The following is a 20,825-nucleotide window of genomic DNA, read 5'->3' as shown; positions in this document are numbered from 1 at the left end:
GTGCCTGTAGTCCCAGATCCTCGGGAGGCTGAGATAGGAGAATGGTGTGAACCTGGGAGGAGGAGCTTGCAGTGAGCCGAGATTGTGCCACTGCACTCCAGCATGGGCGAGAGTGAGACTCTGTCTTAAAAAAAAAAAAAAAAAAAAAATTAGCTGGGCATGGTGGCACATGCCTGTAGTCCCAGCTACTCAGGAGACTGAGGCAGGAGAGTCACTTGAATCCGGGAGGTGGAGGTTGCAGTGGGCCAAGACTGCGCCACTGCACTCCAGCCTGGGCGACAGAGCGAGACTCTGTCTCAAAAACAAACAAAAAACAAATAAACAAACAAAAAAAAGTCTTAAGGGGAAAAATATTGCCAGGCTGCCTTTTCATAGTGTCTTTCTATAGTATTTAGTTTTCACAAAACTATTATAATAAATCATTGCTAATCTGACTTACTCCCCTCAGCTGACATTTTTCTTGACATTCATTTTTGACAAATGTATAAAGAAAAAGTTCTTATAACAAGTTAGCAGTATAAATGTGGAATATATATATAAGCCCTTTAAACAGCTTTTGTAAAATAATTTTCCAAAGTAATGCCGGGTCTTTATCTGCAACCTTTATTAGGATATGACCCACTGTACATATTTTAAACAGGAAGTCTGTATTTCTCCAAAAGTGAGACATAATCTAAACTATGGCCGCAATTGGACTGAATCAGTAACATACTGAACAACACTGAATAGAAAGCAGCACCATACAATTGCATCTAATTATTGCAGTTAAAAAGATTTGAAAATAAAAAATGCAAATTACTCTTCTGAATAAGAAGCCATGTCAATTACACGAATATATTCTTACCTGCTGCCATTTTTCACTTTCTGCCTGTATACAGGGAGTATCATATATTGCTCTGTAGTGCTTACAAATAGACAAATAGGATCCCTCATGTTGATCCAGCTGAATCATTAAATTATAGTACTTCAACTTTAATTTCTGCAAAAAAGTTGACAAAACAAATTGGGGTTTATGGAGTTTATTCATACTTTTAAAGTAAACATGTGGTCAGAGATATGCTCACCTCTGTATTTTCTTCCTGGAAAAATTTGGTGTTAATTTTCTTGCTGATGATTTGTGTTCGAATGTAATCCTTCACAGCTAGGCAGAGCCTCATTTGCTCCAAAATAAATTCCACTCTCTCTTTCTTTTCCATTGACCCGTAGGTTTCCACCTAGCACAATAATTCCCCAAATAAGTTTATAATACTTTGCAATTTTGTGAACTGCAATAAAATGAAATGGGTATTAAAATATTCATCCTTGTTAAATAATAAGAACCTTCATGTATATAGGGAGAGTGTTGACAATTATATTAAAAGCTAGTTACCGCTAGAAAATTACAATTGATAATGGATTTTCCCTCTTTTGGTATAAAATTCTATGAATTTTAACTCACGTAGTGATTTGCGTAACCACCATCACAATGAAGACACAGAACCCCAAAAATCTTCCTCATATTGCCCCCTTATAATAACACACTTCCCCCACTCATAAGCTCTCCTAAGACATCCAATGATCTGTACTTCATCACTACAAATTTGTCTTTTCAAGAATGTCAAATATAGTGTGTAATTCTTTGAGGCTGTCTTTAATGGCCTAAATTGTAAGATTCACTCAAGTTATACATCCATAGTTCATTTATTTTTATTACTTAGTAGTATTCCATTGTACGGACATATCACAGTTTATTCACCTGTTGAAGGATATCTGAGCTGATTTTATCTTTTTACTATCACAAATAAAGCTATTCTGAACAAGTTTTGTAGACTGGGTTTATGTAAACGTAAGTTTTCATTTCCCGTGGGTAAATACTCAAGAGTGGGATTGCTGGGTCATATGGTAAGCACACGTGTAACTTTATAAGAAACTGCCAAACTGTTTTCCAGACTGGCTGCACCACCTTGCATTCTCACCAGTAAGGTACAGGAGTTCCAGCTGCTTTACATCCCCACCGGCAGTGAGTGTTTTATTGTTTAAACTGTAGGCATTTTAATAGGTATGTAGTGGTACCCCATTGTGGTTTTAATTTGCATCTTCTTAATGGCTAATGAGGAAATGACAATTTTCAGTATGAAAAAAGATGCCATTCACAGGCTTTCAATCAAAATCCAAAACAATTATTGGTCCCAAACATTTTGGATAAGGGATACTCAACCTATATTTCCATTAGAAAATGCTGCTGACTAAACAAAGTTTTACCAACTCTAAAATGCAGTACCTTACCTGTAACTCCTGTAAAATGGAGGCTGCCTCTTTCACATCACCATTTTGTTCTTTTATAGTTGCTAATGTTTTAGTCAGTCGTGCACGCTCAATTTCAACATAAATCTACAAATGAGAAATTTACACAATCAAAATTCCGTGGAAACGTTAAAATTTAAAAACTAGGCTGGGTGTGGTGGCTCACACCTGTAATCCCGACATTTTGGAAGGCTGAGGCAGGAGGATCGCTTGAGTCCAGGAGTTTGAGACCAGCCTGGGAAACATGTTGAGCCTGTCTCTACTAAAAATCAAAACATTAGCTGAGTGTGGTGGCATGCACCTTTAGTCTCAGCTACTTGGGAGGGTGCCACAGGAGGATCATTTGAGCCCCAGAGTTTAAGGCTGCAGTGAGCCATGATCAGGCCACTGCACTCTAGCCTCAGCAAGACTGAGACTGTCTCAAAAAAATAAAATAAAGGGTAGAACTGAACTACTTTTTTTTTTGTTTTTTGAGATGGAGTTTCGCTCTTGTTGCCCAGGCCAGAGTGCAGTGGCGTGATCTCGGCTCACCACAACCTCTACCTCCCGGGTTCAAGCGATTTTCCCGTCTCAGCCTCCAGAGTAGCTGGGATTACAGGCATGCGCCACCACGCCCAGCTAATTTTGTATTTTTAGTAGAGACGGTGTTTCTCCATGTTGGTCAGGCTGGTCTTGAACTCCCGACCTCAGGTGATCCGCCCACCTCGGCCTCCCAAAGTGCTGGGATTACAGGCGTGAGCCACTGTGCCTGGCCAGAACTGAACTATTCTTTAACCCAGCTATAAGAATATTTTACAGCTATTGTGCACTTTATCCACCATGTACAAATACAGCTGTGAGACATTTTATATTTCACAAATATAGCCATAATTCTTAAGAAAATGTCTCTATAAAACCTTATCCATATTTTGTAACTCTGCTTTAAGAACCTAAATATGAAATTACTATGTTTAACAAATAATAGGACCACAAGTTACATAAACGGCACAGAAGATGCAAAATGCCTTGTGATTATTTGAAAAGTGTGTTATATGTAGGCCAATGTCTACAATTAATACTCTAATTCTGATTTATCTTTAAATACAAGACTACCTTCTTTAAGAATATCTAATTTTGCTAGGTATTAAAGTTGTTAACATTTTTGTAGCTATAAGTAATGTTAGTAGATTTATAATTTCCAACAAATTAAACACCAAAAATATGACTACAGTATAACCTAAAGCACCTAGGGAATGAATTTTCATGCTTAGGCTTGCTTACCCTATTTTCAATAATATCAAACTAATTACAGCTTCCTACATCTATCATACATTTCTTTTTTTTTTTTTTTTTTTTTTTTTTTTGAGACCGAGTCTCACTCTGTCACCCAGGCTGGAAGTGCAGTGGCGCGATCTCGGCTCACTGCTAGCTCCGCCTCCCAGATTCACACCATTCTCCTGCCTCAGCCTCTCCAAGTAGCTGGGACTACAGGCGCCCGCCACCACGCCCGGCTTTTTTTTTTTTTTTTTTTTTTTTTTTGTATTTTTAGTAGAGACAGGGTTTCACCGTGGTCTCGATCTCCTGACCTCATGATCTGCCCGCCTCAGCCTCCCAAAGTGCTGGGATTACAAGCGTGAGCCACCGCGCCCGGCCTCTATCATACATTTCTTTTTTTTTTTTTTTTTTTTTTTTTGAGATGGGAGTCTAGCTCTGTCACCCAGGCTGGAGTACAGTGGCGCAATCTCGGCTCACTGCAAGCTCCGCCTCCTGGGGGTCACGCCATTTCCTGCCTCAGCCTCCCCAGTAGCTGGGACTACAGGCGCCCGCCACCACGCCTGGCTAATTTTTTGTATTTTTTTTTAGTAGAGACGGGGTTTCACCTTGTTAGCCACGATGGTCTCGATCTCCTGACCTCATGATCCGCCCACCTCGGCCTCCCAAAGTGCTGGGATTACAGGCGTGAGCCACCACACCCGGCCTCTATCATACATTTCTTACTTTGTTATCTTTGAATATTATTTCCTCTATGTCTAAAATGCTCTTCTCCCACACCCTGACCCTGCAGAATTTTTATTCATTTTTTTTAAAGTCACATATAAATCTGTGATAAGATACCCAATTCCCAGAAAAATCTAGATATACCATGGCTGTCAGTATTTAAATAGATTCATTTGCAGAAAGGGATGTACAAAGACATTGGTTGAATTACAGTGATGACATTTTGTTTATTTCTTTAAAAAATAAACATAAAAATATACAAAATATCTACATACGTTAAGTATCTCTGAATACAGAAAAAACAGTTCATATCATTGTGAGTTATGTCAATAGAAAATTTACCTTTCCTTCGGTAACCATTCGTAGAGTATCAATTAATCGAAGTTTGATAGGAAGGTCTGTGATTTCCTCAACATAAGTACAGCACTGTTGAACCATTTTGGCAACAGCCTAAAATATTAAAAACCATTTCATAAGTAAAATACATTCCTCACAGATGGAAAAAAACGTATTTTATTGATCAAAGAGCAATGATCGAACTTGGTCTTCCCAAGTAACTCTAGACACTGAAATGTCATAAAGAACATCACATCGAAATCTCACTGATACCTAAAAAGTACCGAGTACCTCGTAACAAGTTGGTAAAAGTCAGGAAAACCTCAGATGCAGAAATGCAGCCAAGCAGGAAAGCATGGAAGAAATGGCATCTGACTAGGGGAAGAGAAAGCAGAGGTCCACAGCAGCTTGAAGCCATGACCTGCAGAAACTGTGACTGAGGAGGAAAAAGGCAGTGGCAGAGGCAAAAGGTGAAACGGTTCTACCACCTGGGTGGGAGGAAGAGCCACAGTCACCCAAATTCACCTCAATACCATGTGACACTGAGAGCCAGAGACCCTCATGCCTTCAGTTTCCTCACAGGTTATATCAAGGGGCTAGAATACATTCCCTTCAGCACTAACATTCTATGATCCAGGTCACAAATCAGCAAACATTTTCTGTAAATTTTTGCAAATGTTCATAAAGTAGTTATTTTGGACTTTGTGGGCCACACAATCTCTGTAGCAACTATTCAACTCTGCCTCCTTAAAAACAAATGAGCGTGGCTGTGTTCCAATGACTTTATTTATAAAAATAGGAGGCGGGTGGGATTTGGTTTGTGTCCCATCATTTGCCAATGCTTGATCTAGATTTTAAGCAATATATGATAATCATTAACAATTAGGACCATGGGTCAGGCGCGGTGACTCACACCTGTAATCCCAGCACTCTGGGAGGCTGAGGCAGGCGGATCACGAGGTCAGGAGATCGAGACCAACCTGGCTAACATGGTGAAACCCTGTCTCTACTAAAAATACAAAAAAATTAACCAGGTGTGGTGGCGGGTGCCTATAGTCCCAGCTACTTGGCAGGCTGAGGCAGCAGAATGGTGTGAACCCAGGAGGCGGAGCTTGCAGTAAGCCAAGATCACGCCACTGCACTTGAGCCTGGGCGATAGAGACTTATCTCAAAATAATAATAATAATAATAATTAGGACCATAAGTCATCAAGAAAATGTTAAATTACATTAAGTATATTTTGGTTAAGGCAGCAGAAAAGTGAATAGAATATCTTAGAAAGATTTCCATGAAAAACATTTTATGTTTAAGCAGCTCAGGCTAAATGTTTTTGTTGTGGAGGTGGTTTTATTTTATTTTAGATTCAGGGGGTACATGTGGAGGCTTGTTTCATGAATATATTGTACAGTGGTGAGGTATGGGCCTCTAGAGAACCTATCATCCAAACAGTGAACATTGCATCCAATAGGTAATTCTGGATACACAGGTAACCCTCACCTCTTTTTTTTTTTTTTTTTTTTGAGACAGTCTTGCTCTGTCCCCCAGGCTGGAGTGCAGTGGCGCGATCTCGGCTCACTGCAAGCTCCGCCTCCCGGGGTTCACGCCATTCTCCTGCCTCAGCCTCCCGAGTAGCTGGGACTATAGGCGCCCGCCAACACGCCCGGCTAATTTTTTGTATTTTTAGTAGAGACGGGGTTTCACCGTGTTAACCAGGATGGTCTCGATCTCCTGACCTCGTGATCCGCCCGCCTCGGCCTCCCAAAGTGCTGGGATTACAGGCTTGAGCCACCGCGCCCGGCCCCCTCACCTCCTTTCATCCTCCCTGCTTTTGGAGTCCTCAGTGTCTGTTATTTCCACCTTTTTTTTTTTTTTAATTGAAAACATTTTTTTGGCTGGGTGCGGTGGCTCACGCCTGTAATCCCAGACTTTGGGAGGCTGAGGCCGGCAGATCACGAGGTCAAGTGATCGAGACCATTCTGGCCAACATGGCAAAACGCAGTCTCTACTAAAAATACAAAAATTAGCCAGGTCTGGTGGTGCATGCCTGTAGTCCCAGCTACTCAGGAGTCTGAGACAGGAGAATTGCTTGAACCCAGTGAGCCAAGATCGCGCCACTGCACTCCAGCCTGGCGACAGAGCGAGACTCTGTCTCAAAAAAAAAAAAAAAAAAAAAAAAAAAAAAAAAAAAAAAAAAAAAAAATTTTTTTTTTTAAAGAGATGGGGCCTCACTTTGTCACCCAGGCTGGAGTGCAGTGGCATGACCACAGCTCACTGCTACCTCAAATTCCTGGGCTCATGTGATCTTCCCACCTCAGCCTCTTGGGTAGCTGGGACTACAGGTATGTGCCACCACACTCAGCTAATTTTTTGAAAGTTTTTTTGTAAAGACAGGGGTCTTACCATCTTCATGCCCATGTGCACCTACTGTTTAACTTCCATTTATCGATGAGAACAAGCAGTATTAAACTTTTAACTATCTGAAACACTGGCTATTTAGAGACCTAGGCATTCTAGAAAGCTATGGTTTTATTGTAAACTATAACTCTTTCAATAAGTTCAAGGCCCTAGGACATGTAGTGTCTCACAAAACATAGGATGCCTGTAAAGTTAATTATAATAATAATTTCTAGAAGAGCACACAACTTGATAATTCTAAAAGCTGTGCAAAAAATACATTAACAGAAATCAGATGGGGTTAAAAACAACAACTACAGTAGTCCCTACTTACGAAGATTTTGCTTTCCAGTTTCAGTTAGCCATGGTCAACTGGTGTGAAAACATTAAATGGAAAACTCCATGTATAAACAATCTATAAGCTTTAAGCTGTACACCATTCTGAGTAGTGATGAAATCAAATGCAGTCCCTCAAATCACCCTTTGGTCCAGGTCTCCACACCACCCACCCTAGTCACTCAGTAGCCATCTCAGTCTCATGTGATCCACTGGACACCAGATCCACTGTATCCCGTGCAGCGCTTGTGCTCAAGCAACCCTTATTATACTTCATAATGGCTTCAAAGCCCAAGAGTGGTGATGCTGGCCATTTGTATACGCCAAAGCGAAGCCATAAAGTGCCTCCTTTAAATGAAAAGGTGAAAGTTCTCAACAAGGAAAAACCATAGTGGATATATGGTTTCATACTATCTGTGGTTTCTGGTCTCCAGAGAGGGTTTTTGGACATATTCCTTACGGACAAAGGGGGACTACTGTACATCAATATGCTAACAATGCAATGGGGAAGCTATTAAAAAAATTCTAATAATAAGTGAACGTCCTGCTCCTCTCTGCAAAAAATGCAAGACATTCAGGAAGTCAGAGTTGGAGTGACCCCTTGGGCTCAAGTGACAGACAATGAATAGAAACCACTCATATTAAGCAATCTAGAAAAGGTTATTTCCTTCCTTCCTTTCCTTCCCTTCCTCCTTTCCCCCCTCTCCCTCTCTCTCTTTTGAGACAGTCTCGCTCTGTCGCCCAGGCTAGAGTGCAGTGGGGCGATCTTGGCTTACTGCAACCTCCGCCTCCCGGGGCTCAAGCGATTCTCCTGCCTCACACTTCTGAGTAGCTGGGACTATGTGCGCCACCACGCCTGGCTAATTGTTTTTGTATTTTTAGCAGGGACAGGGTTTCGCCATGTTGCCCAGGTTGGTCTTAAACTCCTGAGCTCAGGAAATCCGCCTGCCTTGACCTCCCAAAGTGCTAGGATTACAGGTGTGAGCCACCATGCCCAGCCAAAAAGTTTATTTTCTTAAAGTTACTTTCTAAGTCTGCTTAAGCAAAAAATAAATTTTGTAAGTAAAAAATAATTATGAGAAAAGTGGACTTCGTGGGCCAAAGAGACATTTATGTTTCCTAAGAACTTTCCATAGCTACGAAGACATAATGTTATATGGAAAGGAGCATGCCTGGCTCCAGTTCTGGTTGTCACTAGCCAGCTGTGAGAGAGACTCAAATTCCTCTCTCTCCAAGAAGCCTTCCCCAATAAATCTAACTCAACATATTTTCTTCCTTCTTTCACATTTCTTTGTACATCCTATTACTCTTGTGTCACTTATACATTGCCTAATGTATGTGTAGCAATTTAAAAAAAATCGTAAGACTACTTGTTAAAGATGTGCTATGATTACTTGTGACTTACATACGTTACTAACCAATAGGGTGCCAAGGGCAAGAGCTATAGGCTGCATGTCTCTTCACATTCCAAGCACTTTATATAAAAATATGTTTCTCCATTTGGAAATTAACAGGGCCAGGGGCCAGGCACGGTGGCTCATGCCTGTAATCCCAGAACTTTGGCAGACAAGGCAAAGGCAGGAGGACTGCCTAAGCCCACGAATTAGAGGCCTGGTCAACATAGCAAGACTCCATCTCTACAAAAAGCACAAAAATTAGCTGGGTGTGATGGCTTGTGCCTGTAGCCCCAGCTACTCGGGAGGCTGAGGGGGAGGACGGCTTGAGCCCATGAGATTGAGGCTGTAGTGAGCTACGATTGCACCACTGTACTCTAGCCTGGGCGACAGAGTGAGACTGTTTCAAAAAAAAAAAAAAAAAAAAAGGGAAGAAAAAAGTAAGCGTTGGCCGGGCGCGGTGGCTCATGCTTGTAATCCCACCACTTTGGGAGGCCGAGGCGGGCGGATCACGAGGTCAGGAGATCGAGACCACGGTGAAACCCCGTCTCTACTAAAAATACAAAAAATTAGCCTGGCGTGGTGGCAGGCGCCTGTAGTCCCAGCTACTCGGAGAGGCTGAGGCAGGAGAATGGCATGAACCCGGGAGGCGGAGCTTGCAGTGGGCCGAGATTGCGCCACTGCACTCCAGCCTGGGCGACAGAGCAAGACTCCGTCTCAAAAAAAAAAAAAAAAAAAAAAGAAAAAAGTAAGCGTTAAGGAACACCCCCTACTAGCTCTGAGTTTTTATGGCATGAGAAATTAAAGTTTAAGATGTGTGCTTTGAATTGTCCTAATACTACATAAAACATAAATTTTTTATTTCAGCCTAGGTTGCCCCAAGACTTCTAATTAAGGAGCCCTTTCAAAATTGTCCCATAGAGAGTAAGTTTCTTAGAAAATAGAGTAAGATGATGGTTTGTCTAATAATTGTCTCTCAAACCAGTGAACTGGGCACCAAAAGGCACATTTAAATAAATTTCATGGCCGGGTGCGGTGGCTCATGCCTGTAATCCCAGCACTTTGAGAAGCTGAGGTGGGTGGATCACTTGAGGTCAGGAGTTCAAGACCAACCTGGGCAACATGGTGAAACCCTGGCTCTACCGAAAATACAAAAATTAGCTGGGTGTGGTGGCACATGCCTGTAATCTCAGCTACTTGGGAGGCTCAGGCAGAAGCAGTACATAAACCCGGGGGGCGGAGGTTGCAGTGAGCAGAGATGGTGCCACTGCACTCCAGCCTGGGCGACAGAGCAAGACTCTGTCTCAAATAAATAAATCCATAAATTTCACATTCACATATTTTAGGTTGTCTCAATTAAATCTATACTAATTCTTAACATTGGCTTGTATATTTTTGGTTTTTTTTTTTTTTTTTTTTTTTTGAGACAAGAGTCTCATCCTGTTGCCCAGGCTGCAATGCAATGGCACAATCTTGGCTCACTGCAACCTCTGCCTCCCCAGTCAAGTGATTCTCCTGCCACAGCCTCCCAAGTAGCTGGGATTACAGGCGCCTGCCACCACACTCAGCTAATTTTTGTATTTTTTGTAGAGACAGGGTTTCACAGGATTGCCCAGACTGGTCTCGAACTCCTGGGCTCAAGCAATCCGCCAACCTTGGCCTCCCAAAGTGCTGGTATTACAGGTTTGATTCACCGCACTGAGCCAACACTGTATTTTATATGCATGTAAACTTACCTAAAGAAAAATAAACCAAAATCAATTACAGTAACTCTGGCTTTTGCAAAAAAACTTTAACCCACTTTAATACTATCCTTACCCCAGAAGCAGTCTAATTAATAAAATCAGGAATTTGGCCAGTAACACTATATATATATCTATTTTTGGTTCCATTACATCCTCTTTCACAATGTCATTGTCTTTATTATTTAAAGCAAGAAATTAAAACCCAGAAACTACTCAGGAAACAGTATTTAAAAGATGAGATAAAAATGTAAAAAATGAGATCTACTTGTACAGGGGAACATTTAAATATATCTCAAGAAGAATAAGGAAACAGTAAAGAAAATCCAACTTCACCAAAACACTAAAAGAGAACTTACATAATCTCTAAACAAAATGAGCAAAATAGTCTCTCTAAAAACGGCCTCAAAAATAAGTTGGAAGCCGGGAGCAGTGGCTCATGCCTATAATCCCAGCAATTTGGGAGGCCGAGGTGGGAAAATCACTTAAGCCCAGGAGTTCAAGACCAGCCTGGGCAATGTAGCGAGACCCAAGACCCCATTTCTACACACACACACACACACACCACACACACACACACACACAAGATTAAATGTTTAACAGTACATTCTTTTGGCAGACTTCAGTTTTCTCAGGCAGGCACTCTAAGTGGGGGTTGGGTCATCCTGGAAATGCAGCCTTGAGCTGTTAGAAACAATCTTAGTATTTGTTTAAGTCTACACAGGACAAGGTTAAGGACTTGTCAAGAAGAGGGCTCAGAGAGTTTAGTCAAGGAGAGAAATCGTTGTTAACATGCATAGTTTTTGAATGTCAGTAATACCTCAAAAAGCTGTTTTGCAAAAAAATCATGTATTGGGATAATATAAGAAAATTTGAAATATTTAGTTACTACTAAAAAATATTTTAAAACAGCATAAAAAGATGTGTTTAATAAAAGAGATATGACTAAATAAAATCAGAATATCAGCTTGATAAATTATAACACGACCATTTAAAATAATAAAAGTGGGGCCAGGCACAGTGACTCATGCCTGTAATTCCAGCATTTTGGGAGGCCAAGACAGAGGGATCACTTGAGCCCAGGAGTTTGAGACCAGCCTGGGTAATATAGTGAGATCTCATCTCTACAAAAAATAAAAAAATTGGCCAGGTGTGGTGGCATGTGCTTACAGTCCCAGCTGCTTGGGGGTTGAGGTGGGAAGACTGCTTGAGCCCGGGAGGTTGAGGCTGCAGTCAGTTGTAATCACACCACTGCACTCCAGCCTGGATGACAGAGTGAGACCCTGTCTCAAAATAAGTAAATAAATAAGGAAAAAATAAAAGTAGCAATACCAAAATAGAACAAAGCTGTATGAACACTCTAAGTATAACACAATTTTTAAAAATATGCAAACATATAAAGACTAGAAGAAAAAACAGAAAACAGTCATATCACTGTGAGAACGTGGACCGAATTTTAAAACACCCTCTAGGATGTTACAATGTTGACTTAACACATTTTAAACAGACTTATAGAAGAGCTTGTGAAAAGTTCTGAAATACAAATGCTTTTGTGTTTGGAGCAGACATGATCATGAACTCACTTGTTTTAACTGACTCCGCCTTTTGGACAAAAGCATAATATTTTCATTAAGTAAATCCCATTCTTTAGCCTCATAGCACATCTTCACTACTGCAACTAAGATACGGGATGTAGATACCATATCGGAAGCCTGTAAGGGTAAAAATATATTGAAAGTTAATGGAACAATGTTCAATGAAATTAATGGTAACTGAGCTTTTTTCTCTGTAAACTACTCACAGTACGAGTCTGCTTTTCCAGAGAGAGAAGGGTTTCAATGACTTCTTGAAGTCTTCCTTCCTAAAACAAAAGATGAAAATGAACAATAAAAACACACACAAAATGCAAATAACTAGTCTAAAATGAAATGGTTTTGACACAGAAAAGGAAAAATCAACAGCCTCTTCTAGAGGAAAAGGACCACCCATAACTAGTTTTGTTTCTCTCCTTTTCATGATAGTGCTTCCTTCTCTAGTGGGTTCCATCAGTCAGTGGTTCCCTACTTGAAGCCCATAAGCTATTTTTAATATTTTTAAATGCCTAAGAGAAACGGAACATATAACAATCATGTAACCTGAGAAAACATCAAGTCTTTGTTCTGGATTCTAATTTATCAACTCAGGTAACACCTGTTTATCTTGTTCTTTTTTTTTTTTTTTTTTCTGAGACAGAGTCTCACTCTTTCACCCAGGCTGAAGTGCAGTGGCACCATCTCGGCTCACTGCAACCTCCACCTCCCAGGTTCTAGCGATTCTAGTACCTCAGCCTCTGGAGCAGGTGGGACTACAGGAGTGCACCACCACGTCCGGCTAATTTTTGTATTTTTTTGTAGAGACAGGGTTTCACCATGTTGGCCAGGCTGGTCTTGAACTCCTGACCTCAAGTGATCATCCCACCTCAGCCTCCCAAAGTGCTGGGATTACAGGCCTGAGCCACTGCATCTGGTGGATCCTGTTCTGATCACAGACTCTAAGTGGTAGTCACATGTGTCTTTAAAGAATAAAAACAGAGGCCAGGTGCAGTGGCTCATGCCTGTAATGACAGCATTTTAGGAGGCCGAAGGGGGCAGATATCTTGAGCTCAGGAGTTCGAGACCAGGCTGGGCTACATGGCGAAACCTGTCTCTACAAAAAAATACAAAAATTAGCTGGGCACTGTGGTGCACACCTGTAGTCCCAGCTACTCTGGAGGCTGAAGTGGGAGGCTGGCTTGAGCCATGGAGGTGAAGGCTGCAGTAAGCCAAACTCGCACCACCGCATTCTAGCATGGGTGACAGAGTGAGAACCTGTCTCAAAAAAAAAAAAAAAAAAGTAGGAAAATAAATGATTCCTTTATGAAGTTACCGTCACCCTAACAGATATTTTAAAATACAGAGTTCCAAGGAGAAATAAAAAGAGTGCTTGGTACTAAAAGATAGGAAACTATGGCTTAAATTTTCAATGACTTTAAAAATAAATTAGTAATCATGCTTACAGGAAATGAAGGCATCTGAGAACACCCACACATGCTATCCTTAAAGTCATGCTCTTGAGCAGATACTGACCCAACTGAAATAGTTTCTGACAACTTACACTAACCTCTCCACACCTCTATCTCAGATGTAAAAATAAAACATTCTCCCTGGGCTATATATTTAGAGATTGGAACAATAAAACTCAAATAATATAAACATAAATGATAATACACCAGGACTAAAACAAATTATCCTATTAGGAACCACACATTTTGGTAAAACCAAAACCAACATACAGCACAAAAACTGCACTCACTGGCCAGGCACGGTGTCTCACATACTGTAATCCCAGCACTTTGGGAGGCTGAGGTGGGAGGACACTTGAGCCCAGGAATTCGAGACCAGCACAGAAAACGGGGAGATCCTGTCTCTACAAAAACTTTAAAAATTAGCTGGGCACAGTAGCCTGTGCCTGTGGTCCTAGCTAACTGGGAGGCTGAGGCAGGAGAATCACCTGAGCGCAAGAGTTTGAGGCTGCAGTGAGCTAGGAACGTACCACTGCACTCCAGCCTGGGTGACAGAGTGAGACCTGGTCTCTAGATAAAAAATTTTAAAAATGCATTTATTTAACATGCTAATATCAATAACTATCATGCAAACACCTCTGACAATAAATTGAAATGAGAAGAGTGTTGTTTAAAAATTGTTTTTCTAACCAAAAGTGAATTTTTTTATCTTAATAACATTCATGGATGATACATGAGTACTATCCTTTTCTACTGATGAAAGAAACTTATTAAGTAGCTTCTGAATTATGGACATAAATAACGTTTCGACTTTTTAAAAATACTGCTGCCATATTTTTCCAAGATAACTTTTAAACATGCATGAATCTTCCATGCAGCACAGCATATATACTGCATGGCCCCTGTCTGAACTTATTTTAATTAAATCTGAAATATGTGATTTTTAACATATTTTAACAACGTTTCCTGTTTGGAGAGCCCTAGTTCTCCTTTCTCGGAAAGTTCTATAGATTTATGTATATAATAAATACTGGCTAAATGTTCATCAGAGGAAAAAAACAATGAACAAATCTATAAATTCTCCAAAGTTGAAGGCTAATAAATCCTAAAAGATGAAAGAATCTTAGAACTAGAAAGACTGCTAGGGATTATGTAATTCAATCACTTCATTTTAGAGATTAAAAAGACTGAGGACTAAACAGCTTAAAATGACTTGCTTAGCCACAAAAGGAATGAGCAGCACTAGATCCGGGGCTCCTGCCTCAAGCTCCAAAGCTCTCTCCACTGGAGTGCAGTGCTTCCCCTACCGTACTAGTTTAAATCTCACCTTTTGCTTTGATCAAAGTCATCTCTATGGTTACTATCTGGCAACAAAATGAAGGGCAAAAATAGTTAAAATGCAAAATACTGTTTAATGACAGTCACCCGTCACATTTGCAATTACTATTAGTCACGTGACTGTGATCAATAGAGTGTGGTTTAATATATGGTATTCTAATTCAGAAGCATGGGTATTAAATTGCATCATACACGTGAGAGAATCACATACTGGCCTAAAGCCACAGTCTGGAGTATCAACAAGACATTAAACGTCATTTTCTCACAAAGGCATTTTTGGATAACGCTCTCTAAAAATCAGTAGTCACTTAGTACCTCTTCCTTTCATACTCAACCATACTGACTCTACTCTGCAATCACCCCAAACCATATTCTATTTTGGTGTTTACTGTCTTTCCAATCTCAGTAGAATGCGAACTCTGCAAGAGCAGGGAGGCCATGTCTATACTGTTCATCACTGCAGTTCAGTGAGCTGCATCACACCAAGCACATGCCACTTCTTCTGCAGACACTATGGTCCATCCTTCCATCTTTGTATCAGTTACTGATGCACATAGCTTACCTCCTAAGTGTTCTACAAGTTCCTTTAGGGCTGAATCCTCGTTTACTTGTCACTTCTCTTTGCACCAACCTCCATCTAATACGTGTTGAATGGATTGGCACTCCCCTGATCTGTATTCAGTTGATCTTAATGGCTTATAATTCCTGATTCTTACTGTCACAATAAGCAGGATGTGACAAACTATATGGTTGACAATTTAGTGCTATTTGAAGGACACTACCATCATTTCACTTAATACAATTTCCAATTTTCAAATCATCCCCCTTTTTTCTCCCAATCTTCCACATTCTACCCTATGGCTAAACATCCTCCTCCTTTTCCTGTCTATTCACTCAGGTGCCGAAATTCCAACTCCTTGATGCTGCCTTTCAACTCAGAGGAACAAACGGTTAGAAAGCTATCCAAAACCAACCTGTTAGAACATGTGACTTCTGTGACTCATTTTTCTCATTAAAATAATCCTTGTAAATGATGTAAGCAACTAATGAGTTTGTTCAACATCAATGTTGAGTGTAAGTTCTGTTTGCACCTCCTTTAATTCCTGAATGAATCCAACCTTTTAATGATTTGTTACACAACCTAAATAAGAAAGAAAAAGGCTAATAAAAAGTCACCACAGCCAGGCATGGTGGCTCACGCCTGTAATCCCAACACTTTGGGAGGCCAAGATGGGTGGATCACTTGAGGTCAGGAGTTCGAGACCAGCCTGGTCAATATGGTGAAACCCCATCTCTACTAAAAATACAAAATTTAGCCGGGTGTGGTGGTGAGCACCTATAATCCCAACTACTTGGGAGGCTGAGGCACAAGAATCGCTTGAACCCAGGAGCGGGAGGTTGCAGTGAGCTGAGATCATGCCACTGCACTCCAGCCTGGGTGAAAGAGCGAAACTCAGTCTAAAAAAAAGGTCACCACAAATAGTTGAAATTTAAAGCCAGTCCAATACTCCCCCTACATAGTCCAACTTTTAAAGTGACCTATTCCTTAAAGGTGTCTCTCTTGTTTAAGCTGCTAACAATGTAAACTGTTTTACATTTCACTTGCTCTTTATTTTTGACATTAACCATAAGAGGCTGCAGGTGACCAAAAGAAATGAAAAGACGTTAAGCCAGGTACAGTGGTGGGCACTACTAGCTACTCAGGAAGCTGAAGCAGGAGGATCTCTTAAGCCCAATAGTTTGAGATCCCCGTATCAAAAAAAAAAAAAAGGGAGGGAGGGAGGGAGGAAAAGACATTAACATTTAGGCCTAGTGTTCCATTACCGGAACGCTAAGCTGTGGGAGTTATTTATATCCTGCTGCTCAAGGTCATGGCCAAGATCTGATTTTTCACAAAAAAGATTTTGCAACCTCCGGCACAAATGGGTTAAGAGGAAGGAGAATCAAAGGATACATTCAATTTAAGAATGTAAGTAGTCCCCAAATAACCATGTGCCAAATACAACATAATCAAAAAGAGAGGATGAGAAACCCTCAGTATATTAAGAACTGCTAAATACCCATATCTTTACAGTTCAGAAAAGGCCCTCCATTATTTTTAACTCCTGAATACAAGGCGAAGAGATAACCATCATCAAGAACTAGTAACACTTTTACTAACACCCCATCAACCCGACACAGGGTGCTTATACACCAATCACAGAGGCGGCAGAATGGTTAAAAATACAGGCTCTGGCTGGGTGCGGCGGCTCACGCCTGTAATCTCAGCACTCTGGGAGGCTGAGGCGGGTGGATCACAATGTCAGGAGTTTGAGACCGCCTAGCTAGTATGGTGAAACCCTGTCTGTACTAAAAATATAGGCATGGTGGTGCACGCCTGTAGTCCCAGCTACTGGGGACGCTGAGGCAGGAGAATTCCTTGAACCCGGGAGACGGAGGTTGCAGTGAGCCGAGATCACGCCACTGCACTCCAGCCTGGGTGACAGAGCAAGAGTCTGTCTCAAAAAAAACAAAAACAAAAACAAAAAAAAACCCACTACAGGCTCTGCAGCCAGACTGCTCAGGTCTAAATCCCAGCTGTACTACCATATCACCTTGGGTAAAACACAAGCTGTCTGACTCTCAATTTTCTCTTCAGTGAAGTGGGCACAAAAATTGTACCAATCCACAGGGTTGGTGTAAGAATTAAATCAATACCTCTAAAGGCATGCCTGGAACATAGTATGTGTACATATCATTATCATCATAGCAGCTGACACTTTAATAAAATGTATACAGCAATAAATATTAGCTATTATCATTTGCAACATTGGGTGTTAGGACAGACATAAAACTGTACTAGGTGACAACTACAAGTGATTTAAATGATCTACATTTGGCAATTTTACAACCCAACTCTAGAATTTGTCTGCCTTTCTAAGGCTTCTGCTACATACGGTTTCCCATCTAATACATTATTAAGTCTCTATACACAACTTTTTTAAGAGATAAGGTCTCACTCTGTCGCCCAGGGATCAGTGCAGTGATGCAATCATAGCTCACTGCAACCTCGAACTACTGGGCTCAAGTGATCCTCCTGCCTCAGCCTCCAGAGTAGCTGGGACAACAGGTGCGTACCACCACACCTGGCTAATTTTTAAAATTTTTTTGTAGAGACAGCATCTTGTTAGGCTGGCCTCAAACTCCTGGCCTCAAGTGATCTTTCCACCTTGGCCTCCCAAAGTGCTATATACACAATTTTCATCTTCAAATGTCTTTCACATTTAAAATAAAAAATTTCTTAAGGAAATTAAGGACAGAATTGATAATCTCTTAAAGAGGTAGTAGCAAAAAGAACACTATTCTTTTTACCAGGAGATGTGAGTTTGATCTGCCTTGAATAAACCACTTAAGCTGCCTGAAGCTTAAATTTTCTCACAAGTGAAAATAACAAGACATTCTTCGTAGTTTTATTGATGGGCTCAAAATAAAATCAAAAGAATGTACACTAAGTGTTCCATACATTCCAATGTAGAAATGCAACGTTAATTTTTTTTATGTTTGGCAGAATGGTTAGAAAATACTATGAAATGGAAAATAAAAAGCAGCCGGGCACGATGGCTCAAGCCTGTAATCCTAGCACTTTGGGAGGCAGAGGTAGGTGGATCACCTGAGGCCAGGAGTTTGAGACCATCCTGACCAACATGGTGAAACCCCGCCTCTACTAAAAATACAAAATAAGCCGGACATAGTGGTGCATGCCGGTAATCCCAGATACTCGGGAGGCTGAGGCACGAGAATCGCTTGAAACTGGGAGGCGGAGGTTGCAGTGAGCCAAGATCGCACCACTGCACTCTAGCCTGGGCAACAAGAGCGAGACTCTGTCTCGAAACAAAAAATTAAAAAAATAAAAATAAAAAGGAAAACAGAAAAATATGTTAAAATTAACCAGGAGTGTAGGGTAACCATCTAATTTAAAGTTGAAACTGGCTCGGTATCAAAAAACAACAACAACAAAAGTATACCCTCCCACAACATATACCTTGTTTTATTCAGCTGTCACACTAGCTTAAAAAAAAAATCAAAATTCAAATGTATCTATCCTAACAGGCCCCAACATTCTTTTTTTTTTTAAAACACTTCAGTTACCCACTGGACACCTAAAAAAGCATATGGTATTGGAGTTTGCAAGTTTTCCAACAGCCTGGAACATAACAACAATTATTTAGGAATAAATGCTACGTAAGATCACCAGAACAACTGTAGCAGCGAAGTCTTTTTTCTTACTGATCTGTAAGCTGTTTGAGGGCAAGAGCTTTGTCTAATAATCTCTGTACTTCTCATAGTGTCTAACACTGACTAGGTCTTGCACACAGTAGACTAGTATTAACAGAAATTCATAAAAGGAAGATGTGGTTGTGCTTCTCTAGAGCAAATTACTTGTTTCTTCCTTATGGACACTAGCATTCTATCGATTCCAAAGTGGAGGTTCAGGGGCTGACTTTCGCCTCTATGTTTTGTTCTAGCTACATTGTATTGGCTCAAATAGTATTTTAATATGACAGATTAGTATCCAACTTCTAAATATTAAGGTATTTCATGGAGAAATTCATCTTCCTGGTTTCTCCCTCAAATTAGCAGCATCGACAAGGCTAGGCCTTCATCCCCAATTGGCAAAGATTATCTGAAGGTGAAGATCTGTTGCCTCCTTTTCCTGGGCAGGTGCTCGGAAGTTCAGGTTTTTGGCCAGCCGCGGTGGCTCATGCCTGTAATCCCAGCACTTTGGAAGGCAGAGGTGGGTGGATCACTTTAGGTCAGGAGGTCGCAACCAGCCTGGCCAACATAGTGAAACCCTGTCTCTACTAAAAGTACAAAAATTGCTGGGCGCGGTGGCTCACGCTTGTAATCCCACCACTTTGGGAGGCCGAAGCGGGCGGATCACGAGGTCAGGAGATCGAGACCACGGTGAAACCCCGTCTCTACTAAAAAATACAAAAAAATTAGCCAGGCATGGTGGCGGGCGCCTGTAGTCCCAGCTACTCGGAGAGGCTGAGGCAGGAGAACGGCGTGAACCCGGGAGGCGGAGCTTGCAGTGAGCCAAGATCGCGCCACTACACTCCAGCCTGGGCAACAGAGCAAGACTCCGTCTCAAAAAAAAAAAAAAAAAAAGTAAAAAAATTAGCCAGGCGTGGTGGCACCTGTAGTCCTAGCTACTCGGGAGGCTGAGGCAGGAGAATCACTTGAACCCGGGAGGCGGGGGTTGCAGTCAGCTGAGATTGCGCCACTGCACTCCATCCTGGGCGTTCAGGTTTTCACTACAATAGGCTTCCAGGCAGGACAGCATGGTGTGTGAGGGCACCAGCTCCAGAATCTAGAATCGGTCTGCCTGGGTTTGCTTCTTGGCTTCACCACTTTACTAGCTCTATGATCTTGGGGCATGTGATTCAACTTTTTCTAGCCCAAGTTTTCTTACCTGTAAAATAAGGATAATAGTAATAGCCATCACATAGGGCTGAGGTAAGGATCAAATGGCTTAGTGCATGTAAGCACGGTGCCTGACACTGCAGAAACTACTCAACAAATATCAGTTACTGTCATCTGTCTGGCATTGGAGGCAGTTGAGTTTTCCCACCCTTATGTAACTGATGTCTGTTGATGCTAGCTCCTAGAAAGCTCTTAATGAATTTATGGCTCCCCCTCAGCAAGCATACTGAACCTAAGATATACATACGTACCAACTTTATCACCTTTCTCCATCCTTATTTTTTGGAAAGCCTGTTAAACTCCTATAGTGTCTACTTGTCTTCACTTTTGTAGTTCCGTCTCCAGGAATGACTCCACCCCATCCCAATCTTACTAATTCTTCAAGACCCAATACAAACGTCAGCCTTCCTGTAAAACCTTCCCTTATGGCACCATTAAGAATGCATAGCTTCCTTCTCCGTGTTCCAGTAACACTTTCCCCTTGTATGGCCCTCACCACCATGCATGACTTGACTAATTCAT

General features: G+C 41.2%; 1 protein-coding gene across 2 annotated transcripts in view; it reads right to left on the bottom strand.

The window, feature by feature from the left end:
• The window catches only part of PSMD12 (proteasome 26S subunit, non-ATPase 12), a 30,763-nt gene that overhangs the window by 9,255 nt on the left and 683 nt on the right, over positions 1–20,825 (bottom strand). The window contains exons 2-7 of one of the 2 annotated variants that reach the window (XM_004090421.3): positions 12,264–12,323; positions 12,046–12,174; positions 4,603–4,710; positions 2,266–2,370; positions 1,065–1,214; positions 845–979 (exon numbers count right to left, since the gene is read on the bottom strand). In XM_004090421.3, coding sequence (XP_004090469.1) covers positions 845–979; positions 1,065–1,214; positions 2,266–2,370; positions 4,603–4,710; positions 12,046–12,174; positions 12,264–12,323 — 687 coding nt within the window. The remainder of the gene's footprint in view (positions 1–844; positions 980–1,064; positions 1,215–2,265; positions 2,371–4,602; positions 4,711–12,045; positions 12,175–12,263; positions 12,324–20,825) is intronic. The other variant, XM_030827635.1, reaches the window with a different exon arrangement.

This window comes from Nomascus leucogenys, chromosome 14 (assembly GCF_006542625.1).
Source record: "Nomascus leucogenys isolate Asia chromosome 14, Asia_NLE_v1, whole genome shotgun sequence".
NCBI classification, from domain to species: domain Eukaryota; kingdom Metazoa; phylum Chordata; class Mammalia; order Primates; family Hylobatidae; genus Nomascus; species Nomascus leucogenys.
Note: the sequence above shows the minus strand (reverse complement) of the source record. Positions and strands in the feature narration are given on the sequence as shown.